We start from the raw sequence: 27,510 nt of genomic DNA, 5'->3' as shown, positions 1-27,510 counted from the left end.
ATGTATATCTCAGTGCAGATAGCACCAATTCTCACATTATTCCCCATGACAATGTTGGTGATTAATTAGACCAGCAGAAAAGAAATTTGATGGAAGATTAAGCCATTTAGCTATTACAGGACAGCATTAGCAGCAGTTTTGACAATTTACAATCAAGGCAAAAAGAGTCAGCTATTTAAGACACATATGGTTGCTCACTGTTCTCCTGGGGTGATTTAGGAAATAGAGTACTTATGAAGGAACTGTTTGTTCAACATTATTAGGCAATATACGTAGAGACCCTTCCTTATAGAGGGAAATCTTGATTTAACAGACCAGTTGTGGGAAAGTGATGTCTGTTATTCATGATTGGCCATTAAATCAAAAGGTATTTCATCTATTTGCATGTTTACATTATTTCTCCGATGTTATAATCTCAGAGTTTGGCGATATTATTTGCAGCATTTTTGTAACAATTTCACTACATAATGATTTAAAATGGCGTAAATACAACACAAATTTCATTTGCTGCATCTGAAGTCTATTATTTTGAAGTCCACTAAATCAGGATTTTTTTAATCCTGGGTAATAAAAATAAAAACTAGCGTAAATAAAAATGAAAGTGCCACCATGCTGCCTAGAAGCTAAAAATATCCCTATATCCCTTGAACAAATGAATTGTTATATAATGCATTGCAATTTACAATACAATACAATAGCAAAGTTGGAAGGGACCTTGGAGGTCTTCTAGTCCAACCCCCTGCCTAGGCAGGAAACCCTATACCATTTCAGATAAATGGCTATCCAACATCTTCTTAAAAACCTCCAGTGTTAGGGCATTCACAACTTCTGGAGGCAAGCTGTTCTACTGATTAATTGTTCTAACTGTCAGGAAATTTCTCCTCAGTTTTAAGTTGCTTCTCTTGATTAGTTTCCACCCATTGCTTCTTGTTCTACCCTCAGGTGCCTTGGAGAATAGTTTGACTCCCTCTTCTTTGTGGCAACCCCTGAAATATTGGAACACTGCTATCATGTCTCCCCAGGTCCTTCTTTCTATTAAACTAGACATACCCAGTTCCTGCAACTGTTCTTCATATATTTGAATTGAATTTGAATTTGAATTTATTTCATTTATATGCCGCCCTTTTCCCCGAAGGGGATTCAGGGCGGCTCACAATCCAAGTCAAGGGAAGGGGTACAAATAAAGAATAAAAAGACGAACAAAACAATACACAATTTAAAAAGCACACAACAACCATACCATTCGAGGAAGGGGGCAAAGGCTCTTTAGCCCCCAGGCCTGTCGGAATAGCCAGGTTTTAAGGGCTTTGCGGAAGGCCTGGAGGGTGGTGAGGGTTCGAATCTCCACGGGGAGTTCGTTCCAGAGGGTCGGAGCAGCCACAGAGAAGGCCCTCCTCCGGGTGGTCGCCAGTCGCCATTGGCCGGCGGATAGAATTCAGAGGAGGCCTAATCTGTGGGATCTAATAGGTCTATTTGAGGTAATTGGCAGCAGGCGGTCTCTCAAGTACCCAGGTCCAATACCATGAAGGGCTTTATAAGTGACGACTAGCGCCTTGAAGCGTATCCGAAGACCGATAGGCAGCCAGTGCAGCTCACGGAGGATAGGTGTTACGTGGGTGAACCGAGGTGCACCCACGATCGCTCGCGCGGCTGCATTCTGGACAAGCTGAAGTCTCCGAATGCTCTTCAAGGGCTGCCCCATGTAGAGCACGTTGCAGTGTTTTAGTCTCCAGTTCCCTAATCATCTTTGTTGCTCTTCTCTGCACTCTTTCTAGGGTCTCCACATCTTTTCTAAATCTTGGTGACCAAAACTGAATGCAGTATTCCAGGTGTGGCCTTGCCAAGGCATTATAAAGTGGTATTAACACTTCACGTGATCTTGATTCTATCCCTCTGTTTATGCAGCCTAGAACTGTGTTGGCTTTTTTGGCAGCTGCTGCACACTGCTGGCTCATATTTAAATGGTTGCCCACTAGGACTCCAAGATCCCTTTCACAGTTACTACTGTTGAGCAAAGTACCCCCTATACTGTACCGTTGCATTTCGTTTTTGTTTTCTAAATGTAGAACCTTATTCTTTTCACCATTAAATTTCATTTTATTAGATAGTGCCCAATGTTCAAGTTTGTCAAGATCCTTCTGTATCTTTAGCCTATCTTCTGGAGTGTTGGCTATTCCTGCCAGCTTGGTGTCATCTGTAAATTTGATGAGTTCCCCATTTATTCCCTCATCCAAATCATTGATGAAGATGTTGAAGAGTACTGGGCCCAAATCAGAGCCTTGGAGTACTCCACTGCATACTTCCCTCCATGAAGATGCAGTTCCATTGAGGACTACATGTTGAGTGCCGCTGGTCAGCCAGTTACAAATCCATCAGATCGTGATGCTCTCTAACCCACATTCTTCTACTTTATCTAGCAGTAGGTTATGGTCTACCTTATCAAATGCTGAAGTCCAAGTAAACTATATCGATGGCATTCCTCTGGTCCACTAATTTTGTCACATTATCAAAGAATGCAATGATTAGTCTGGCATGATCTGTTTTTGACAAACCCATGTTGGCTTTTGGCTATTACTTTGTTTGCTTCTAGGTGTTTGCTAATTTATTGAAGAGTTGATGGATCCAGGTTATTAAACCACAGATACAAAATATGTAATTCAGTCAGTGGTAGTAGTTTGGCAGCCTATGTCACTGGAACCGGCAGGACCCAAGCTTGCCATGCCCCCGAACCAGTTTTCCAGGCAGCACCATAGGCACCAGCATCTTGTTTTTTATTGCATTATGGGCAAATGTGAACACGCGTGGTATGTGCGTCTGGCACGCACACAAAATTGTGCATGCACCAAACCGGCAGTAATGCTGGCAGCAATCCACCCCTGAATTCAGTATATACACACCAAAAGTTAAATAAGTATTTGAGCTTCACCATGGATTTAAAAATCAATGTATATAAATAATAAGCCCATTCCCTGAGGGCGCAAAGTATCATTCATAATTAATTGTACTTTACCACAAAATGAATTTGAGTCAGTAGAGTGAAACAAATGCAAAGACAGGCAAGGGCTTCTTTAGGCTGCAATTATTAATATACAGATATATAGCTATGAAATCATATAAAGCAATATACCTCTACTATCTTCAGTGATGGTCAAAGCCATGCCAAATACCATTTCTATTTCTAAATACCACAATTTTAGAAGTAGTAGAACAGAAACGACATTGAGAGTGATGGGACTTGAAAAAACTACCTATGATTAACTTTGAGAGAAAAAGGATCAAACTATATTATCCTGGATATAGATGTGGAGTAAATAACACTGAGTTTGCCCTTTGATATATTTGGGCAAGGGTAGTTGAGCTATCATTACCATTTCTGGATCAAACCTCAGTTGGGGATTCTTGCAAGTAATGGAGAGGAAGAGGAGGAAACTTGATCAAATTATAACTTAATCAGAATAACTAAGGAAAATTAAAACAACTTTCTGAGAAATGATACATAACTTTTGTACCTTGATGACTGAGACCTCCATATTTTTACCAGGTTCCTACTGCACTAAATAAGAATACATTACCAAACCCCACAGAACTTCAAAATAATAAACATCTATATTTAATTTGCTCATATCAATAACTGCTCTATTTTTATTGCTTTCCCTGAAATACTGTGGATCCTATGAGCAATAACAGATGCAAAATAGTTCACATCAAAAAAATAAATAAACAAGCCAATCTTTCCTTAAAAGCTTGCTTCCTTTAAAGCCTCATTTTCTCCAATTCAGTATTTTCTTTTGTATGTTTAAACATTATAGGGACATTGTCTCTTTGACCAACTCATTCCTTTTTAAACCATTTGTTTTCTACAAACACAGCATTTATGCACACACCTGCCCACACGCACAGATAAGTGAAAGACTGTTGTTGTAACTTGTTCAACATTAAAAGCTTTTTTCATTTTGTCTTCCCCTTGGGCTCACTGACCGTGGCATTGCAGCATTCAATTTACCCAACACAACGCCATCAAAGAAAGAAAACACAAATAAGCTACAAGATGGGAAACGTACGTCACTCCTATTAAAAAAACAGTGGCACTATTCAATCTGAACGTCATGAAGCAGGAGAAAATATGAAACTTTAAAAAGTAGATGCACTTGAAAGTTGAGGGTTTTTTTTCCATTAAAGGGATGGAGTGGCACCCTCCCGATGTTGGTTGAAAAGCATTTTCTCTCTGTGAGGAAGCATCACAAAAATCAGAACAATTGCTATGATTTAGAGTAGCAAGCAGTGCCACCCAGTGTTTAAATGCAATTTTAATTTTCAGCCCAGGCCACTTTTTATCATATTTTAAAGAGACATAAAAATCTATTGATGGGACAAGCGATGGTCTTCAAAAATTATAGTGGAAATGAAACTATTTAATAAAATAATAATAATTACTGATCTGTTAATAAATTCTGCTATGAAGGGGGGGCGAACCTAACATGGAAGATTATAACTATAAACTGCAAATCCTCTGTAGCTCCAATAGTGACTAAAAAGGGGCAGAGGGATCAGGAATCAGATAATATGTTTCCAAACAAATGATTAAAGTAAAGGAGAATGACTTCAAAGCAGTACACTATTTCCCAAGCTATTCAAGAACTGTATCTCTAGGCACCCAAGAGTCTGTTAAACAGTTGATGGCAGATGCAAAAGTTTTACTTCTCCACCTCTTCATAATGGCTTAGTAAACAGGCTATGCTTCAAACCCTTAATATCACAGACCCATTAGTTGGTAGGGGTATATATTTTTTTTCTTTTTTTTTCACCTTACCAAGAGCCACTAGGGACATGATACTGACGTCATCATGCAGCCATATGGCCCTTTTCCACGGGAAGACAGTAGATTGCTGGAACAACCATGGCATTTCTTTTAGACTCTTCATGGAAAATAGTGTAACTATTACTGAAGGGAATTCTGGTGAAATTAGGCCACCTGAAAGCCAGCTGGGTGACCTTGGGTCAGTAGCCTTAAGAAGCAGGCAAATACCACTTCTGAAATCTACCCAAGAAAACTGCAGTCACTTGTTCAGGTTGCTGCAAGGAATCAATGCTGACTCAAAGGCACCACCCAAAAAATCTTACTGGGTGGCAGGAGTTGAAAAGAAAGGATTGAAATTGCATGATTGGTAGGTTGCTCATAGATTAGGCTCTCTAGTTCTGCCTCAAAGTTTAGCAGGTCAAAGTATATTATGCTACTTCTGCTCCAAGTCTTATGCAGGCACAAAAGTATTATGACGTATTAGTAGTTAGGATAGATTAGCGAAGGTAAGGGAATAAGAAATGATATTAAATTATATTTGGGTTTGCGGAAATACCATCCTAAGGAAACATAAACTGAGACCTGAAAGAGACACCTACAATAATAGAAAGGAAAGGGAGAGAGGAGGAGAGAATGAAAGGCGGACGGGGGAAAGAAGAAAGAAGTAAAGAGAGGATGGAAGGGACAGGAAGAGAAGGAGAAAGGATAGGGAGGGGAAGAAGAAAAGTAGGAGTAGGAGAAAGGGAAGGGAAGAAGGAAGAGGAAGGAGAGGAGGAAGGAAGTAGAGAAAGGAGGGAGGGAGAAAAGAAAAAGAAAATAAGGTAGTATTACAACAGGAGGAAGGGATGGTAAACAAAGCAAACCAAACTGTATACAGTATTATAACCTATTAAATGAAATAATAAATGTATAAGAATGATAAATGTGAAGAAGAATAGCCATTATGTGAATGTATACTTAAAATGCTATGTAAGAGAATAAAAATAAATAAATAAATTCGGAGGAAGTATTATGAGGTATTGAGAGATTTGGGGGAAGGAGACAAAATGATTTTTTTTTCTTTTCATCACAGATTCCCTATACCAGCCTGACATCTTTCTGACCAAAAACACAACTAAGGACCAAAATAGCTTCCAGTGTGATTACTAGCAATCAGAATGTTAAGCACTTCCCATTTAATTACTATGTTCCTATGAAGAGTTGATGGGATTGATCAGAGTTCCAAGTGATTTTTTTTATTAAAAAAAACCCTAAGTATAATGTATCATGGAGATCTGTTATAATTGGTTTTCAACTTCACAGAAACAGGGGGTTTAAAATAGAATGAAAAAAATCAGATGAAAGGATGATGAGATTGATGTAGACTTGTAGATGTACTTAATTGAAATGCACAGATTCTTATTCCGATTTTTAGGTTGGTATATTAACTGACAAAAACAATCCTGCTTATATTTCTCTTGAATAAAATGATTATTCTTACCTCAAACACAATCAGAACATAAACACCTGCTAAAATGACTGAAGCTATTGTGACTTGAGCCTCTATATTTGCATGAAGATACTGATGTGTCATAGAAAGAGGAATGATTTCTGATTCCTGAAGAAATGCCTGGATTCTTAGGGAGGTTTCTTTTCTGTGGAAAGAAATGTTAAAATTCTTTTTGATAGCTGGAGTAGAAATGACCACAGGTTCATACTGCTAAAGATTTTAAGCGTTGCTAATTGTATGCTATTCATCTTGCTGCTATTATTCTTGCTTCAATATTGTCTATGTAATGATTTAGAATATTTCAAATTATTGAGATCTTTTTAGGTCATGTTCACATTCAGCACAAAAGCAGAATTTCTGAAAAGAGAGATTTACACAAGGATATACACATAGTCCTCGCTTAGCAATGGCCTCAGATAGTGACCATTCACAATTAAAACTGTGCTGAAAAAGGAACTTTGCAACCAATTCCTGCATACATGACTAAAGCAGGTCTTTGGTGTGAAATTGATTAAAATTTGGTCAATTCTGGGCAGCAGGGAGCCAGCCAGAGGATTTTAATCAACTAATTAAGGTTTCAGAGATGAGCTTGTTAATTTGTGGTTAGCACTTTTTAAAGAAACACAGCTGCAGAGAAAAACAGCTCGGAAGATAAGGCCTATTTAAGCAATCTCTCCACTCCATGAGGGCAAAAAAGGAGAAGTTCAAGTTGCTATATAAGAAAACCTTATCTGAAATGAGATGGCAACATCCAGCTTCTCTTTCTTTTGCTTCCACTCTAAGTTACATGGTTTGATTAGCAACCATATCTCTTAGCAAGCATTTCATTGGAACTAAGTCACTAAATGAGGATACCTGTAAAAAACACAAATCAGTGTAAACATTCATAAAATGGCTTTGCTAATTTTTATTATGCCACCTGAAGAATTAAATATTTAGGCAATGAGGAAAAAAAGGATATGTTCTGGCAGCCTTCTTTTTCCCAGAAAAAGAGAAAAGAAGGGATCCATGAGACAGATTGCAAGATTTAATTCAAATGACTGGAGAGGAGCATACGCACATGCAATGGTGCCACCCATCCATCGTCCTAATGTTAGAGCAACTGTATAAATAATTATTAAAATATGTTTCAGGGGGTTTCATTGGATTCATGAACCAACCTATTCACTGTCTCAAAGATTCTAGTCACAATAACTTGCTCATTTTTCTTCAGATTTAATGCAAGAGTCCAATTATATAAGATCTGCAAAAAAAAGAAAGAATGAATTAAGAAGTTTAATAGGTTTGATTACCTATACACCAATTCCAGTTGCTAATTAGATAGAAGAGACTCGAGGCATATTGGCATATAGATATCTTAAAAACTAGTAATATATACAGTAAATTGGGTGAGAGTCATTCCTTAATTAAGCTAATAGCTCAAGATGGCCAGTTGATCAATGGAAATACACCCATTAAGGATGAAGAATCAGTGTGTCAGGGGATCAAATTAGAATGGTGTGCATTCAATCCATGGTCTTCTGTATCCTTTAAAGTGTGGGGGAAGGTGGTGTTTAGGAGAAAATGCTTTGAACTAGCTACTGTAGGTTTTATCCTCCTTTTCCCAACTTTTTATTGGGAAGAAAAGACTAAATCATACCCTTTGCCTGCTCTCACTGTATGGGCAAAATATATGCATGTATTTAATAAATATACATATAATAAATGTTGCCCATAGATAGAAAATGGTAGTTTAAAATAAAGGAATTGGTATATTGTAAAAAAACAGAGAGAGATGCAAAATGTCTAATTGAAGTTGGCTGTAATTATACTGAAATTGCCTATACTTGGAAGCTCCCCAGATTTCTTACTGCCTTATAACTATGCCTGCTGATCTTTCTTGCTTGTATATGTAAACTAAGCAATTAACCTTATAAATTCAAACACTGAACACTATGACTTCAACATTCTATCAACCAGACCTGTTCTAATGTCTTTGTTTACTAGTGAAATGGCAAAGTTTCCATATATACCTTCTCAACTTTTAATGTGATAGAAAGAAGGGATGTAATGTTATCAAATCTTTTAAAACTGCAGGCCTCTACTCCTATACCTGATAACCAGTTAGAAATAATTAAGATGACATGGCATACAAATAAACATTCTTGGCCCATTTGCCTTGTTAATACAATTTTCATGTTGAAATCTGTTTTAGGCTCTATAATCTTCTGCATCTTTCTTTCAAGATCCATAAGACTTTTGATTCTTCTGCCTGATAAGACTATGAGCAGATTTATAAGACGGAGAGTGGGGGTTGGGAGAAGATTCAATTTTTTTAAGTCTTACTTGCTGTTGACGTCTCCTTTTAGGACTGGAGTCTTCTATTTGTCCAATTTGAACTACAATATAGTCTCTTGGTTGTCGCTCAGTTACAAAGGGCCCTCCAAGTTCTACCTTTAAAAGAGCAGAATCACTGAAACTGCTAAAGTTCACAGCTGATAGAAACACAGTTAAGGACTCCACATTTTTCTATGAATGAAAGACCTATGGTCTTCTAAGTTATGAGTTTTGTGATGCCATCATAAAAAACTAATCATGGTATCATCCCTTTTCCTCATTCTAATCTGATCTGACTTTTTACTGCTCCTGTAACTTTATATAGTTAATATAATTAATTCAAAAACAGCAAATTCCTACTTCAGAGATTTAAAAAATATGTCTCTTTGAAGAGCGTTCTGTCTAAAATTTTATTAGCTCATCTCTGATGAATGGAAGTAACCACTGATAAAAAGGAAAGAGAGAGAGAAAAGAAAGAAACTTCCTCAAAAGAAAATGTTGTTTGTCTTCCTTCTTCCTCGTTGTTACTTATAAGATTGAAAAATCTAGATTCCCTTGATATCAGCAAATCATTGGAGGGAGAGACTTCAAAGGTGGGTTGCTGCCGGTTCGGCCCAGTTCAGCCGAACCAGTAGTAAAATTCAGGCCTGGGTCACAGAACTGGCAGTGACCCAGGCCTGACACATCCCCAAACCAGTTTGCCAGTGTCTTTTGTCATTGCTGGCATGGTTCTGCGCATGCGGAGAGCAATTGTTAGGCAAATGTGCATGCACATGTGGAAGCAATGTGTGGCTGGCACCTGCACGAGCGAAGCAAACAGCACACATGCAGCAAACCAGTACAAACCAGTTGAGGAACCCACCCCTGAAAGACTTAGCTTAGAAACAGTATCACAAAGATATCACTGCAAGTGGAGAAGGTGGGACTATGATAAATATCAAAAAATATTCTGCATCTAAATTTTATTTTTCCTGCCCTGCACACTGATGGAATACTTTGGAGAAAATGTTAAGTTAGGTTTGGCCTTCATGGCCAAAAAATGGGATAAGCACATAGAGAACCATATGTTATTATGACTGTCCCAAGTATTCCTTTGCAACATTGTTTTTTTCATCAATCTTGTATATATCTTCTGGCACATAGAAGTTGCTGTGTTATTTCCCAAAGTTCCCATGTGGTTTCAATACAACATACTGAATAGGTACTGGGTGTTGACAGGGCAACTTCCCATACTATGGTCAAATTCACATGCAACCTGGCACAAATCATCGAAAATTATGTAGCAAAAGGTGGCATCAAAAATTGATAAAAACGATTATACCCTCAATCACAATCTATATAGATACCCAGTAGATGGATGATATAGAACAGTGGTAGTCAATCTGGTCCCTACCGCCCACTAATGGGCATTCCAGCTTTCATGGTGGGCGGTAGGGATTTGCTGTACCTCTGCTTTATAAATTTTATAAAGTAAAGTTACTTCCCTACTTAATAAATCACCATTACTGTGGAACTGGTGGGCAGTTAGAAAATTTTACTACTAACAGAAGTACAAAAGTGGGTGGTAGGTATAAAAAGATTGACTACCCCTGATATAGAAATATAAAGAGATATGCAGTAGTGGCCAAAATTGTGGAAACCTTTTGGGAAAAGCGTACAGTATTTTTGATGGCTAATAACACCACTTTTTTCGTAGTAGTACCATAAAATTATATATTCTCTGTTCAGGTAACATGGGTTTTAGCCCAGTTTAATCTTTTCAACCTTTGTTTGAGAGATAAGAGTCGCTTTTTTGTGTGAAATTCTAGATTTTAGGCCAAATTCCTGCAGTCTGCACCAAACAGTCCTTGCACTCAACTTTACATTGCATTGCTCCATTTCATCTTGTATGTACCCAGATGATTTTCTTCTGTCATGTAGGCACAGTCTGTTAATTCTTCTATCATCACTTGCTGTTGTGCACCTTTTCCTGCCTTTACCAGTGTAGTTTTGTAGTGACTGAGTCTCCTTATACCTCTTCAAAAACCTAGAAATGCCACTTTTGGTTAAGTTTCCACAAATTTGTCTTCTAATTTATTTATAATTGTAGCCTTGTTCACTTAATAATACTATTTTACATTGCTGTCTGGATGACCAGTCAACTCTTTGGACACCATTACTTTAATTTTATTACATTTTACAAGTTCACCAAATGAAAGAACACAAAAAAACCCAACCAACTTGACAGTGATCACATAACACAAGGGCAAATGTCCTCCTCTCAGGTTCAATACATAATATCAATAACTGAATCCTACTGTGATCTGATTGGCTCATTCCAAAACAAGATAACACCTGATTGGCTCTCTAAACACTCATGCTCATTGGCTACAATCAGATGAAGGAAAGCTACCTGACATCAACTTAAGCAAGTTGTGCTTCCTTTCTCTGGTTATTTGGCTATAGCTTTTCATAGAATACAGATAATTGAACAAACCATTGATGCATAATTTATGGTACTACTGCAAAAAAAGTAGTGTTATTAGCCATCAAACCTCAAAAATACACTTTTCCCAAAGGGTTTCCACAATTTGGCCACTATTGTATGTAGAGATGGAAGGAGGAAGGGAGGGAGGGGGGAGGGAGGGGGAGAGAGAGATTGATTTTCAAAAACCAATCCTCTTTGCATCCATCTATCTATATGACAGAGACCTCTTAAAAATTGGAATTGGTTTTTAATAATCTAAACATCCTGCAGGTATGTTTTTTTAAAATTCTCACTATTATTATACTGTACATGTTTTCCAATAGACCAGACATTACACTGCCTTCAATTGTCCACAAAAGTGGACATATAATACTGCTACACAAACATATTAAGAATCTTATACATTTGTTTTCATAATTGTCTGCAACTTTTACAATATCGAAGTTTTGAATGACTGCTATAATTTCCAGGTTGATTTGTGTACAGTGTTCTTCAGATCTTGACTCTTTCAATTGTGGTTCAAAAGGTTTGCTGACCTGTATTAATTAACCTAGCAGCCCAAAATACTTTTACAGCCTGTAGCCAATTTTACAATATAGCCATGATTTGTATCCACAAGAACTTCAGGTGCACATAATTATAGCTGCTTCCTTGTTCACAATACAACTAAAATATACTCTGTAATTACACAAATGGCATATTCAGAAACCATTATAAAAATTCTTCAAATTATTAAAGAAAAAATGGAACTCATTTCACAATATATTAATATAGAACAAAGTGGCCAATGTGTAATTGTTACAGCTTCATTTGAAACACTTAACCAGAATGCTTATGGTTGTGTGTCAGTTCAGACAAGAACTTCAATTGACCTACTGAACAGAGCAACAAGATCTTTAGCTAGCTTCTTAGCAATTGAATTTAATATGAAATATGTTGTTTTAATGGCTTAAAATAGACCTAGAACTAAATTCTTGGATTATTTGCTCCCTGGGATATCCACCTAGGGGCTATCTTAACATTTTGACATATATATTCCCAAAGCCCCCTGTGCTAATTCCCCATTTATTTCTGATATTTTTTCCTCTTGCTTTCCTGATCTTTCGTTCCTCAAATACAATACTATCATTGTGGATTATTTCCTCAATAATATTTTTTCTCATTCTCTAATCATTTTCTTTATATTTCAGTTCCTTCAGCTGAGGAGAAGAAACCCCAATTCTTCATCTCCTTTTGTTGTCTTCAACGTCTGAAAAATTATCATTATGTGTGTAGCTTTTTCATATACTGGTATATATTCCAGATATCCATTTGGTCCATTTTTATAAATTCAAACTTACCCAATGACCAAAATCTCTTCATAAACAACACAAGAATATAGATGGCAAAGGTTGGTCCATTGAAACAGAGGGCTTTCAGTGATTGTCTCAAAAAAAAGTCTGAGTTTTAATTCCTTTTTGTTCAAAAGTGTGGTCTTGAATTACCAACACAGCTTTCATACAGTAGACAGACAGATACAATTCAGCAGGGCTCCTTCAGACATGGCGACACTGAATTTATTCAACCAATCTGGCAGGTAAAGGTAGGTGAGAGAGCCAAGTGGTTCTGTGATAAGACATCAACATTCTCAGCATTCTTTAGAGAACCTATGGGAAGTACCTCAGATTCAAAATCATTGGATGTGGGAGCAATCAAATTTGATAAATTTATCTGTCAGAACCACTTTCATTCTGTTGCTAAGAAAACTGTATAAATATGTTCAGAAGATGAGTTTGACTCAGAGGTATTTTGATTTCTGGTATTATACTTCTGGTATACCTCTGAGTTTGACTCACAGGTATTTTGACTTCTGGTATAAATCACCAGAAAATGAGTATGACTCAGAAGAGACTTTACCATTAAAATCTAAAATCTAAAAACTCTCTTTAACTATTCCTTAATTTTCTTGCTTATCTATTTGTCTGTCTTTAATCTTTCGCCACAGTTCAAGACACTTTTCCACACATTCAGAAAAAGTCAAGAACTAATTTTCAAGTAAGCATCTTATGCCTGTAATATGAATCACCAGGCTAGGAATAAATCACATACTTCTCTATGATATTGCTAGTTTGAATTTTGGTTAGCTGGTTTATTTCATAATAAGTAACACTTTTTTGCACTAGTGTTTTATTATTTCTTGCTATTTTATGTTTTACTTCTTGCCCTTCTGTTTTACTTTCTGTATTTTGCTATTCTGTTCTTTGAACTTCTCTAGAGGAGCCTGGATACTTAGGGAAACAAGATGAGGCAGTCAGATGATGTTATGAATGAATCCATTTTTAATGTTGAAAGTGGAAGACAAAAGCAAGAAATTAAATTCCAACAACTTCAGCAAATACTTTTGAAAATGTCAGCAAAAATTGTTGAAGCATGAATTTAGGATCTCAGTATGCTAATAGTTATACAAAACCCCTAAAAATAATCTAGTAGCCCCAAAGGAAATGGTTCATAAGATGAAAATCCTTTGAATATATGAAAATTTTCAACCAGAGAATCATGAGAATGTAAGCTCAGCACCACTCCATTTGTTTCTGGCTCCAATTTGCATGCCAAGGATTGGTTACACTAAAATGGTGGTTTTAATTTATGTCCTACTTTTACCTTGCTATCAATACTAAAAGAGATGAAATTAAAATATGCATGTAAAGTATAGAGCCAGGACCAAAGCTGTGTAACAGCAAATATAGAAACCCTTATAGGAATGAAGTTTAATTTTTAAAAAATACAGAAAGTAAAAAGTGAAAGCTGAAAGTAGCAAGAGTTGATTTAAGAAAAAAGAAAAAAACAACAGTACACTATCAAAACCATTCCAAAACCAATCAACTCCTTCTCTTAGAATGAAACAGACACATATACTGTGTTTTCCTGAAAATAAGTCCCATTCTTATTTTCTTTTGGACTCCAAAATAAGCACTGGGGCTTATTTTGAGGGGATTTCTTGGGTTTTTTTCATGTACAGGAGATGGCAGGTGCAGGGACTGATGGGAGTGGGAATGCTGCTACTGCTGAGTTGTCTGTCTCTGTCTCACCATCTGCTTGCTCATAGCCCTGCTGCTGGGACACTGGAACTTGGGTCTTGCTCAGGCTGCTGATATGACAAGGCAGAAGGCTGTGCAGCGTGCCAGGATCACCTCCCCCCATGCCTCTGCCAAGATCTGTGACCTCCAGAGGGCCTTCCCCCCCCCACTGCCGACCTGCCACAGCCCCTTCACCAGCAGTCACCAGTGGAACTATGCTGCCTCATTCGCCATTGCCTTCAGGCTTTGCCTCTCCTCTGCCCTGTGTGAATTTGGCAGGCAGGAGCTCCATGGCAGCCCTGCAATGAGACAGATGGACGGAGGAGAAAGGGGGAGATCAGCCCCTCCTTTGTGTCCCCAAATCCCATCTTCCTGGTCTGCACCCCTGTGCTGGAAATGTGAGCAAGATATGTAATTCAATGCTACCAGTATGCCATGCAACACAAGCCATACAAAGCAATCCACTCTGACCCTCTTGGCTCCAGGATGATCCTGAATGGGGAGGAATCTCAGGGGTGGAGGCCTCCTGGTAGAACACTTTGCTGCAGCTCCAGAGCAAACCTCCCTGTTAACCACACAGGATTACAAGATTGGAGGGCTCCCCAGCCTCTGCAAACCAAACCTCATCCTGTACCAGCAGTGGCACCTCCTGCTACTGGCCTTGTGGGGGCTCATCTACACTATATTTGATCTTAGCCAAAAGGCTGAGAAGCGGCCTCATACACACTCCTGGTCACACTGCTCTCAGATGAGCTACTCCTGGAGCGGACCTCCAAGGCCTCTGGTTGCTGTTCCTGGCTTGCATTGCATGGCAGAGCATTGAGTTGCACATCCTGCTCACCTTCCCAGCACAGAGGTGAAGGCCGGAGGCTCGAAGGCCAGGAAAGATAGGGTTTTGGAGCGCAAAGGAGGAAGGCATCATCTCCCCCTCCCTCCTCTTTCTGCCTGCCCCACTGCAGGTCCTCCACAGAACTCCTGCCCCCTGAAGCCACACAAGGCAGGGAATGGGAACAGCCCAAAGGTGAGAGCAGGCAAGGAAGCATGACTCCACTGGCGACCACTGGCAAAGGGACCCTGGCAGGTCAGCAGTGGGGAAGGCACTCCAAAGGTCATAGATCTAGGTGAACTCACCCTGCAAGGATAGCAGTAGCAGGTGCCAGGCAGAAGCACAGGGAGGAGCAGGCAATCCCAATGCACCACACAGCCTTCTGCCTCGATTTATGGTAACAACAGCCAGAGCAAGACCCGAGCTCCAGGACTGGTAGAACACAAACTGTGGTTGCCACATGTTACATAGCCACAAGGTGAACTGTGGAAGAAAGGGGCCCTTGGTTGTGAGATTTCCCGGTGCCAGAAACACCTCTAGGTACCCTGAGAAATGGAATGAGAGGCACCTCCTGGCCCTCGTTGGTTTAGCCCATCTGCAGAGTCGCAATTAAGGGGCTGAATCAGATCCATGCAAAGCTCAGTATGGCACTTTACCCACATTGCTGATCTCACCACTACACCAAGTTGCACCATACACCCCTCCCATGCTAAGACCTGGCCACTGGAATCATGTTGGTGAGGTATGAAGGAGCCTAGCCTCCATGAGGTTACCAGGGAAGGGAAGGAGCCACCATGCTAAGCACTACCTCGAGAAACACTGTCCATGTTTGTGAGGGGACACGTGATTGGGTGATTAGTTGTTGATTGTTCCCGGCCCGGCGGATTGGGGGAGTAAGTTTTCTCCTCTAGGTTCATTGCCCCTTCCTCAGCTAGTGGGGGGGAGTCCCAGCTTCAACTCAGGCCCTCACTTTATGTGGCTTCTGAATCGGTATACCCAGAAGCAAGGTAGAACACTCTCCTTTTAGTTACTTTTTTACAATGTTTTATTTTCTGCCCTTGGGTCTAACTTGTTTGGGCAATTTACACATCTGTCATGCCCACCCACTCTGACCCTCTCCTTGCCCACAGCTACTTCCAGAAACTTATCACCTTCTATGTTGGCCACACCTACCCTCCTTCACAAGGGCTTATTTTGGGGGTTGGGCTTATATTAGGTGCATGCTTAAATTAGGCTAGGGCTTATTTTCAGGATAGGACTTGTTTTTGAGAAAAAAATAGTACTATAGAAAAATTTTCTCTCTGAATACATAATAGGTATAGGATAGGTAGATGGCATAATCATTAGCTTATAATTAGGTTATAATTCACTCATTAAATAAACTTTTGTTCTGCCAAGTCTATACAAACTATTTGCATTGGCTACCCAGTCAAAAAATGTGCGAGATGATTTTCTAACATTCTAACATTGAAGCAACCCTCAAAAGAGTTATCCAAATGAAGAAGTTCTTGGCAACTTTCAAAACTGCGCCATGTGAAGTCTTTAAAGATCAGCAAATTTAATGCTTATGTGTGAAAGTGCTCAGTGACATATTTCTTGCTCATGCTGAATTATAATTATGTCTTCAAAATTTGTGTTTCACAGTATAAAGAGTGATACTCTAATGGGATTGCGCTTTTGCATTTTGTATTTTTCTGTAGATCTTTACAGCAATGCTGGGATATTTTAATGCCTTTTAGCCCTTCAATGGATGAAGGAAAGGAGTATAAGAAGGGAGAATTATACATGATTTTCTCTTCCTTCAAGTTTCACATGTTCATTGAAAAGTCTCATACAGATGTTTATGTGTGATTCTATGCAATTGAGCCAATGTTTTTCAGCCTTCAGCTATTAAACTAAAACATTAGCAGAGGTGAGATGGAGTGGTGTGTCCTCCAAATTGTAGGTATTTAGGCTAGTCATAATGTTTATGACTCAAATTCAATTGAATAATGTCACTAAAGGCTGTACTTCTTCTCTCAATGTATCTGCAATACAATTCTATAAAAGGATTTCTTGACTATATTTCCCTATGCAGAAATTTATATGTTTAAGTATAAATGTGCATAGATTCCATTTTAACCTGGATATCAGTTTAATGGAAGAGCAGACATAATTCTACATCTTCATCTTTATGCACTCAGCAAAAATAATTTTTGTATAAGTTGATTCTGCCTTTATAGAGGAGGATATGGGTATCTTTTTCCTTGAGATTCTTTGGTAAGTAGATTGACATTATTATCACAATAAACAATTTATCTATAGGATGCATATTCAGTAGATAGATAGATAGATAGATAGATAGATAGATAGATAGATAGATAGATAGATAGATAGACAGACAGACAGACAGACAGACAGACAGACAGACAGACAGACAGACACAGACACACACACATACATAGACATATATCTAGTCTTCTATAAGTGGAAAAACAAAGGGCAGTTTTCTCCAATAGAATCTGTAAAATGACAATTTGATTCTTTCAGCTCTTTTCCTCCTTTTGTCTGTATTACACATTATAATTCTGCATACAGCTGAAGTTATTAGGAACACAGCATGAAGAGAAGTGTAGTAATGAATGACAAAGTAGAGAAAGTAATTTAAAACAATCCAAATTGTTTGTTTCATTGGGGTAAGAGACATTTAACACACTTACCCAAAGCTTGAGATACTGGTGATGATTTTAAATCTGAAAACTAGGATAGTTTGAACAGCTGATGTCACAGCAATATTGGATGTGAGGAGTGGGTCTCCACACTCCCACACTGAGTTCTCCATGTTAGAAGGCTCTGAAAGGAGCTAAAGCCACCCTGGAGGGATGGTGAAGAAAAGAGGGACGCCCTGCAGGTTGCAGAGAGTTGCAATCTCTCCCACTTGTTCCAGGGAGGGTGGGTTTCCCTCTCCTTCATGACAAGGAGAAGTGGCAGCCAAAAATGGATGCTGTGAAGGTGGGATAGCTGAGGTTATCCAAGCACTGTAAATTAACAGTGAATGGAACTGGATGAGATGATTCCTTTTTTACTCAAAACCTAACCTTAAAAAGAAAAGAGGAAAAAAATCCAAAAGAGACTCTTAACTATTTATTAAAGCAGTGAAGAATCATTAAAGACCCAAAAGAAAAGAGCTAAGAGAGGAAAAGTTAAAATTTTCAATGCACAGAAAATTGGATGGCTAAATTGGTAAGCATTATTTTGGAAAGGCATTTTATATTGCTGGTTCTATCTACTTTAATAATTGAGTTTGCTCTTATAAATAAAATTTAAATTGGATTTAATAGCTGTTAGAACTGAAACAATGCTAAAACCTAAGCTGAGAGTGCTATCTACTGATGAAGGAAAATATACCATACTCAACAACCCTGGGAATTTTCTTGATTAGAAAAAAAACATTTATTTGGAGAACCGTGGTGACATTTACTATTCTATACTTATCTACCTTATGACTATGGGAGATTCAACAGTGAGAACAAGGAAAATACCTAAATAAAGCAATTTTTGAATGTTATTAAACTTATAGAGGGCACATAAGAAAATATTTGGAAAGTTTCCTGGACTATCTGAATGTCTGATTGAATAACTGTGGGATATAAAAGAAATGTGACTATAGTATTCTTTGAGGAGCAACATTAGGCCTGAACATATGATTGTTGAACTATTGAGTAAAAGTGGACATATTAAAATAAGACGAGATGTTCCATATGGGGAAAAAGAATGGAAGTTCAAAAGAAATATTGTTGATGTTCAAAATCATTAAGGATTCTATGACCGTGATGGCAAACCTTTTTGGCCAGTTGCCGAAAAGGGAGCACTTCATCCGAAAAGGGAGCACTTCGTGTCTGCTTATCTGGGCCACAACAAGAAAGAGAAGTTGCCCAGGAGGCATGTGCGCACCAGAAAATGAACTTCTGGTTTCCAGTGTACACATGCGCACCGACCAGCAAGTCTTCTGATTACTGCACACATGTGCCAATCAGCAGACTGGTGTGCATTCTTACACCAGAAAATGAAAGACGAGCTCTTCCAGTTTCTGGCACTGCCACACGCACAAAGGCCAGCTAATTGGCACATGTGCATGCGTGCCAGAAAGGGGAACAGTCATGCATGCGTGCCGGAAGGGGAACAGTCAACACTGTGTGTGCCAGGCAACGTGTCTCTGTGTGCCACCTCGGACATGCATGCCATAGGTCCGCCATCACAGCTCTATGACAAAGAACTTTAGGGAGATAAACAATTTAATGCAAAGCATAGATGGGAAAATAAAAAATATTCTGCAAGGGACAATGAATAAAGACCAAGAGGGAAGAGACAAGGGAAAGAATGGAAGAAAAGACAGAACAGATAAATCAACAAACAAAACAAGAAGAGATTATAATAAAGACCATAATGATTAATGAAACAAATGAGGGGGAAAAACAAGATTTAAAAATGGAATGGAAAGATACCATTGAAAAAGAGGTAGGGGTTTGGGCAGATACCTTGGAGGCTTGGCAGCACACAAGGATAGAGGTGAGAGGAATACTTAGACTAAACAGTAAAAATGCAGGGGTAGATAGAGACAAAGATCCAAGAGAGGAGTATGGGAAGTATGCAAAAAACAAATAAGAATTGAAATATTAAAATGGGCAAGAGATGATGGCTAGAAAGGAAATATATTTTCTTGATTTGTTTTTTCCTTCTTTCTTTAATATAATGGGTAACTAATTAAAAGTTAGAATAGAAGTAGAAATAAATATATACATATTATAAAAGTATTAAATAGATGGAAGATTAAAGGTTGAAAGATGGATTTAATATGTATGTTAAATATGGTGATTGTTGTCAGGATGGAGTAAGGGAATTAGATTTTAATACAATATGTGTACGATATTAGAATTAGTAAGGATGGCCTGATTAAATAGAATAAATTAAAGAATTAAATGGAAAGATTAGAAGTTGAAAGATATTATTATTATGCATGCTTAATCAATGTTGTAATTGGCTTAGAATGATACATTGAAATATTGAATAATTAAATGAAGGTTTAGATTGTAATACAAATAGGAGTATTAATACCAGGAGTATGTAAGCTTAATTAATGTAACAAATATTATTGATATTAGTATTGTCATTTGTATCAAAATGAATGATACCCAGATGCCACACTGTTCATGTATTGATGTTGATGTATATATAAAAATAAAAAACATATTAAAAACAGAAAAGAAAACTAGGATAGTTTGTTTGGTAACCATAAAACAATAAAATATCCAATTAAAGTGGGTGGGGAGAGAATGAAAGTAATTTCCCAGAAATATTTTATACTGATCCTTCATATTGCTGGAATACTGTCAGAAATAATTTTAACTGCTCAAGTATCCTGGGTCAGTAACAATATTTTACACAGTATAAAGAAATCAGCTACCATCTTAATGTCTTTGTCAACCTCCCTAATTCAAACACAGAAGCTTTCCAGATACTTTACATAGTTTGGCTTGATAATCTTGACTCTAGAAAGAGGCCACTTTTAAATCAGAATAGAGCTGGAATGAATCTTGGAGGTCTTCTAGTCCAGTGGTCCCCAACCCCCGGTCCGCGGACCGGTGCCGGGCCGTGGAGTACCTGGCACTGGGCCGCACAGCGGCCGGGGGCCATGCAACGGCTGACTCTTCACTCATGCAGCACCGTCGCCGGAGGGGGGGAGCTGCGCGGAAGCACAGGAGCAAGTGAGGCGAGGAGGAAGAATCCCCCGCTACTACACCACCTCCGCCCCCTCCCCGAGTCAGCCGTCCCCTCAGTGAATGCCTCCGCCTCTTTCTCCTTTCTCGCCTCAGTCGGCTCGCCTGGAAGCGAGGTGAGGAGGGGGCGGACCATGCGCTGGAAGCGGAGCCCTTGGAGGCCCTGGCGGCTTCCCCGGCGGTCGTTGCTGGCCGCTCTCTTCTTTTTCTCGCTGTCCTCCTCGGCTCAGTCGTCTCCGAGTTGCCCAGGGAGGGGCGGCGCGCCCGGGACGGAGACGGCGCTCCCCGCCCGGCCTTGGCTTGTGAGAAGGAACGGCGGGAGAGGTAGAGAGAGAGAGAGAGAGAGAGAGAGAGAGAGAGAGAGAACGTCGGGCAGCCGAGGGCGGGGGGGTCTTTTGAGGGGAGATGGGGGGTGCGTGATTTTGGCGCCCGTGCGCCCTCCGCGGGCGTGGGTGGGGGGCTGAGAGGAGTCTAACGGTAGCGCAGGAAAGGGGAGGGTATGAGCGCCGCCTGAGGTGGTGAGGGGCAGTCGCCAGATTCAGGCCGCCGCTGCCGCTATTGCAGCGCACGGTGGAAAAGCAGCGGTCTTGCCCACCCCTTCCCTGCCTCCCACCCGCTCCAGTTGCCGCAGCCAGGGGTGGGGGCTCGGTGCCTGAAGTCTCTTGCCTCTCTTCCAAAATTTCGCCAACGGGCATCGGTGAAGCGCGCTCTTTCTCTTCCTCACAAAACACATTTCCTTTCCCCCCACGCGTAGTTATTGGCGATATGGACTCTTGGACTCTTACCCAGCCAGATCAGTATCAAACATTTCCCTGACCTCAGCAGAAGCGAGGTTTTTTCTTCTCCTTTCTCTCCTTAATACTGTATTCTTTTTACATTGCTATCCTCTGGCTTATTTAATTTTGCCCTTGCTCTTTTTATCTTTGACCTTGATTAATTCAGCTGTTTATTCCTTAAAATCTACATACAAAATGGAAGGTGGGATATGATTCAGGTGTTGAATTGGGAAGGTGGATTTAAAACAACGCCCCCCCACCCCTGCGCGCGCTCAGCGGGCCACGGTAAAATTATCAAAGGCTGACTGGTCCGCGGCGATAAAAAGGTTGGGGACCACTGTTCTAGTCCAATCCCTGCTCAAGTGAGGGAGACTATACCATTTCAGACAAGTTAGCTGTTCAGTCTCTTCTTACAAACCTTCAGTGATGAAGCACCCAAACCTCTGAAGGCAAGCTGTTCCATTGGTTAATTGTCCTCACTGCTAGGAAGTTTCTCCTTAATTCCAGGTTGCTTCTCTGCTTGATTAGCTTCCATTCATTGTTTATTGTCCTGCTCTCCGGTGCTTTAGAACAGTGGTCCCCAACCCCCGGTCCGCGGACCGGTGCCGGGCCGTGGAGTACCTGGCACCGGGCCGCGCAGCGGCCGGGGGCCATGATCGCTGCAGCGGCCGGGGGCCATGCAACGGCCGACTCTTCACTCATGCAGCGCCGTCGCTGGAGGGGGGGAGCTGCGCGGAAGCACAGGAGCAAGTGAGGCAAGGAGGAAGAATCCCCCGCTACTACACCACCTCCGCCCCCTCCCCGAGTCAGCCATCCCCTCAGTGAACGCCTCCGCCTCTTTCTCCTTTCTCGCCTCAGTCGGCTCGCCTGGAAGCGAGGCGAGGAGGGGGCGGACCATGCGCTGGAAGCGGAGCCCTTGGAGGCCCTGGCGGCTTCCCCGCCCGGCCTTGGCTTGTGAGAAGGAACGGCGGGAGAGGTAGAGAGAGAGAGAGAGAGAGAGAACGTCGGGCAGCCGAGGGCGGGGGGGGTCTTTTGAGGGGAGATGGGGGGCAGCACACGGTGGAAAAGCGGCGGTCTTGCCCACCCCTTCCCTGCCTCCCGCCCGCTCCAGTTGCCGCAGCCAGGGGTGGGGGCTCGGTGCCTGAAGTCTCTTGCCTCTCTTCCAAAATTTCGCCAACGGGCATCGGTGAAGCGCGCCCTTTCTCTTCCTCACAAAACACATTTCCTTTTCCCCCACGCGTAGTTATTGGCGATATGGACTCTTGGAGGCTGCGCTCCCGGGTCGCGTTTCCTTTTTGCAGCCCACGAGAATGCCTGGTTCTGAGCCTCAAAAAACGAGAGTTCTCTTAAGGCTGCAAAAAAGGAATATACTTAGGTCCTTGAAGCGCTTTTCCTGTTATTTGGACATTATATATATACGTACGTACATACGTACGGTATGTATATATGTATATATGTATGTATGTATCTGTATATGTATGTATGTATGTATGTATGTATGTATGTATATATATATATATATATATATATATATATATATATGTGTGTGTGTGTGTGTGTGTGTGTGTGTGTGTGTCTGTAGTCCATAATATAGTGATGATTTAAAAAAAAAATTAGTTGAGCACATGGAATCTTTTTTCTTTTAGTATATTTTGGAGGTGGGGGCCCACTTTGTTATTTAAGATAGTATCTCCTTTTATATATGGTAGTGAAGATACCTAATACTCCCACCCCCTATTTCCCCCACGACAATCAATGTGTCGTCGCAAACGCCTCCCCACCCCTGCGCGCGCTCAGCGGGCCACGGTAAAATTATCAAAGGCTGACTGGTCCGCAGCGATAAAAAGGTTGGGGACCACTGCTTTAGAAAATAAGTGGACACTCTCTTCTTTGTGGCAGCTCCCCAAATGCGAAAATAATACTATCATATCATCCCTACTCCTTTTCTTTAAATTCGCTAAATAAGCACTTAAAGGAGTTGATTCCCCCCTTTCCCACAGCTTCATAGATACCTTGCTTGTGTTCCTTAGTCTTAGTGTTAGATATAAGCTGGTTGTTGTTATAATTGGCATTCCTGCTGTGGAAGCACCTAATGTAACTCAAAATGTTTTCATGATCTTCCAGCACAATACAAAAAAGGAATTGCCCCAAGTTACATTAGGAACTGTCCAAATCCTTAGATATCGACATCTAAAAATTCTTTACAAATAATATGCCTAACAAAAGGTTTTGATCTAGAAGAAAAGACTGTCTGTACAAATATTTTCCATTGTCAAGCTTTTGATCTTTTAAGTCAATAAATCACCAAGGAAAAGGAACAGCAACCTTACTGTTTTGGAATGTTACACTGAAGCTATTTAATTTGAATTTTTGCCAGTGTGAGCAAACACATCAATAAAGTTTAAGAGCAAATTTAACAGACATGAAAACTTCTCATTAGTTACAGCACGGTGAAAGGGGTTTATGATATTAGGAAAGGTATATCTTCTCTGGTTTAATATCTATCAATAACAGCCAATCCATCTTAGCAGGACACCAATTGTGCATTAGAGAAATACTCAAGCAAGGTAAAACAATAAAGGGTAAAGAAAAAGAGGAAACAAGATCATTTGAAGCTGTCAGATTCATCACTCTTCAAATATTTTATCATCTTCTTACAGTACAGAGGAAGGGGAAGGGAGGAGAGGAGAAGAGAGGAGCGGAGAGGAGAGGAGGAGTTCAGCAAATATGGATCTGTAAGATCTCTGAGATAACCTTCACATGTAGTTCATTCACACTCTCCACTTTTCTTGATTTTCCCAAACAATCATCTGTTCTGACCCCCCCCCCCCCCCCCGGCTCTGAGCCATGAATCACCCAGACACAGGGTTGGCTGTTTGCCACTCTTTAATCATGGAGTTATCAACTCCTTTGGCTGAAGGCTCAGACAAGACTCACATGCAAGAATAGTTGGCAACAACCCAAAATCCAACAGGTACAGATACAAGACAGACCGAGTTTTCCAATACTGTTTCAAATAGTTGTGTCCTGCAAATGCCCCCTCCCACCTTTTCCACTTATATATTCTCTTGGGAGAGGCCAAGCCACAACCACTCGGGCTTAATTATCGTCTCTGAGTCTGCCTCTGGAGCTGCTGCTTCCATTTCTTCGCCCTTCTTAATCTTGCATCAGGAACAAACTGCCTTTGATCCTCCCCACTACTCCATGCCTCAGGTGCCTTCTGGTGGTCAACCAGCCTCTCTGGTCCCTGCTCTGAGTCTGAACCCTGCCCAGGGTCCTCCACATCTTCCCTGGTAGACTCATACGGTTCCCCGCTATCCAAGTTCATCAGCAGCTCAACCGGATCCTGCTGGGCCACAACAATCATCCAAAGCCAGGGAAAATAAACTCATTAGTTCTTCCAAAATTCCATCAAAATGTGTGTATATGTCAATATGTGCATACAGTGTGCGTGTATGTGTGTATACACACACACACACACACACACACAGAAATTTTGTCTTGGAAGAAGAGTGAACATCCTTGAGTTTAGGGAGGCTCACTGGATTAGGAAAAGAGGTCAACCTAAAAGTTAATCTTTAGCAGGAAGAAAACCATTTTATTACAAATGTTTAAAATGATCGGATTCTTGCTCTGTTAGAAGCCCAGTAAGCCTTTATAAATTGCTTATCACAGCAGGCTACCATTACCAATCAGTGAGGGAAAAACAAGATGAAAGAGGGACAACTTCCTCTTTCAACCCAAAACAAAGATACGCAATGCAGCATCCTTGAAACGAGTTCATTGCAGAGATGCAGAACAAGTTATATCATGTATTGACAATTCAATCCATGTTCTCGCCCAGCCTTCAAGATATTGTATGTATCAGTTCACTTTGCCTAACATCTTTCACTGGTTTATAATGTCAGTTCTGTTCTATGTGTTTCATCCAAGTGTTGCTTTTATGGCTATGCTGAACTTTTTTCTGGAATTCACACCATCTGGAATTTCTTCTGAAATTCACAACCCAAGGTACAAAGCCAAGTCAATAAATAATGAAAAAGCATCCATCCCAGATCAACAGAATGCTATACCAAGCATGTTCTTTATAGCATCTGACCCTATGTTGCTTAACATGGATCACTAGTTATTATACTTCTCTGAAAGCCTTTCTCAATCTGTTGCCTCCCAGATATAGCATCCCAAGCCAATCTTCTGATAGAAATAATGGGACTTGAAGTCCCAAAATGCATTTAGAAGAGAACAGGTTGGAAATGCCATAGAGTAGTCCACAATGGACATCCTGCATTCCGTGCATCATTGCTGGGTGACAATTAGTTGTATATAAAGCAAAAGGTACATTTTAATTTAAAACTGAACATTTGCTTTCATCTAAAGGTATTAGGCACTCTATGATGGTTATATTTCTGAAAGAAACATTTCAGGGAGAAGCTAAAGAAGATATGAAATCAGATTTTCAATACCACTTGGATCGTGATCTTAGAAAACAGTTTTGCAAATATATTAATTATTGGTTTTAAAATCAGTGCTTACTATCAGGATCTCTAAAGAAAGAAATCATTGTCAATATTTAATTGAGCAAACAAAATAAAAGCCATTAAATATCAAGCATGTTTTTGAATTGGCCCATTGTCAGCAACTTGGGTCTACCCTATTCTGATTTTGTGTTTTCCAAAAAGATAACAGGTAAAGGATACTGTAAATGTCCACAGGTGAAACAGCCAGCATCTGCCAAGATGTTCGGTTTTCAGGATGAATGCTAAACAAAATCTGGGGATACATCCAATAATTGTATTTCAGTTAACAAGTTATTAAATAAACTTTTCCTAAAGCTGTTTCCATTGGTGGAATAACTACAAAGAACAAATGGTTTCTAGTAATGATTTCCTAAAGCCCACCACTTCTGTGGCCCAGTTCTGAATGGGCTGCACTGCAGACTGACACTGGGCCACAGACCAGGGGTTACAGGGGGGAAGGGTGTACCCTGCTCTACTTCGTTGCTGCCCAGCCACTGCTACCTTTCCTATCCTTTCCACAAAAAGTGGATGGGCAGTGCTTTAAAAATATTCTCTTTGCTGTATTCTTAATATTACAGAATGGCATGGGGAGAATACAGAGTTTACAATAAAGCAGAAATATTGTTTTCTTCTCTATTATGCTTTCTAATCTTCTATTTTTAAATTATACTCTAATAGAATGTTCAGGGGAATATTACCGGTATTAAAGCAAAAACAAATAAGCAAATAAGATTATTACTAATATTTCTTCCTTATTGCTATTTGTGTTCAGTAACATTTCTTTCATTGTTCCATATTGAAATAGGAAGAGACAAAATCTGAAAAGCACCTTACCAACGGTCTCCTTAAAATTGGAGCCAGGCTCAGGAATTATTAATAAAACATCCCGCAATGCTATTTTGTAAAACTATTTCAGTTTTAGCTTTTGGTAGGTATCACTCTCAAAATTGAATACTCACAGAGCATATAACTACAAAGATAAAAAGGCACGAAATCTTTAGGAATTTTAAGCAGCATCTGTAAAATAAGAGGAAAGATTCACAAAGAACACCAGGAAATAATATAAATCATGAAGTCATCAAGGGCTGTGTGAGAACCTGGAGAAAATATGAGTGATTAGACAAAGATTACAGAATTTCTACAGATGAGTTTTTAAATTGTTTTATGCTGTAAATGTATAAGAAAGTTCTATGCATTGATTCAGTCAATTAAATGCAGATCTAACATAATTGGTTGCAAACTCTTCAAACTTCCAAAAATAATCGTGTCACATTTCTAACTTCCTGGAGAAAAAAAATTGAGTTACGGTTCAAAACATATAGATGTCAATAAAAATACCTCTTGTTCTGATTCTGCAATATCTTGCAGGAAGTTCCCAAGGAGATAGGTACCTGTTCTGTCCCCCCTTCTCCGCTTGTTAAACAGACAACAGGAAAACAACTTAAAAGGAACTCTCTTTATCAGTTCTCGGCTCAGATTGGCTGCGAGCCCAAAAATAACATAAATACA

At 39.9% G+C, this 27,510-nt stretch overlaps 1 protein-coding gene across 1 annotated transcript in view; it reads right to left on the bottom strand.

Moving 5' to 3' along the window:
- OCA2 (OCA2 melanosomal transmembrane protein) overlaps positions 1–27,510 on the bottom strand; it is a 196,672-nt gene that overhangs the window by 139,875 nt on the left and 29,287 nt on the right. The window contains 5 exon segments of the mRNA XM_032226226.1: positions 6,279–6,432; positions 7,448–7,530; positions 8,613–8,761; positions 26,182–26,254; positions 26,961–27,018. Coding sequence (XP_032082117.1) covers positions 6,279–6,432; positions 7,448–7,530; positions 8,613–8,761; positions 26,182–26,254; positions 26,961–27,018 — 517 coding nt within the window.

The sequence above is a fragment of the Thamnophis elegans genome, chromosome 11, assembly GCF_009769535.1.
Source record: "Thamnophis elegans isolate rThaEle1 chromosome 11, rThaEle1.pri, whole genome shotgun sequence".
In the NCBI taxonomy this organism is placed as follows: Eukaryota; Metazoa; Chordata; class Lepidosauria; order Squamata; family Colubridae; genus Thamnophis; species Thamnophis elegans.
This window is presented reverse-complemented; position numbering and strand designations above follow the sequence as displayed.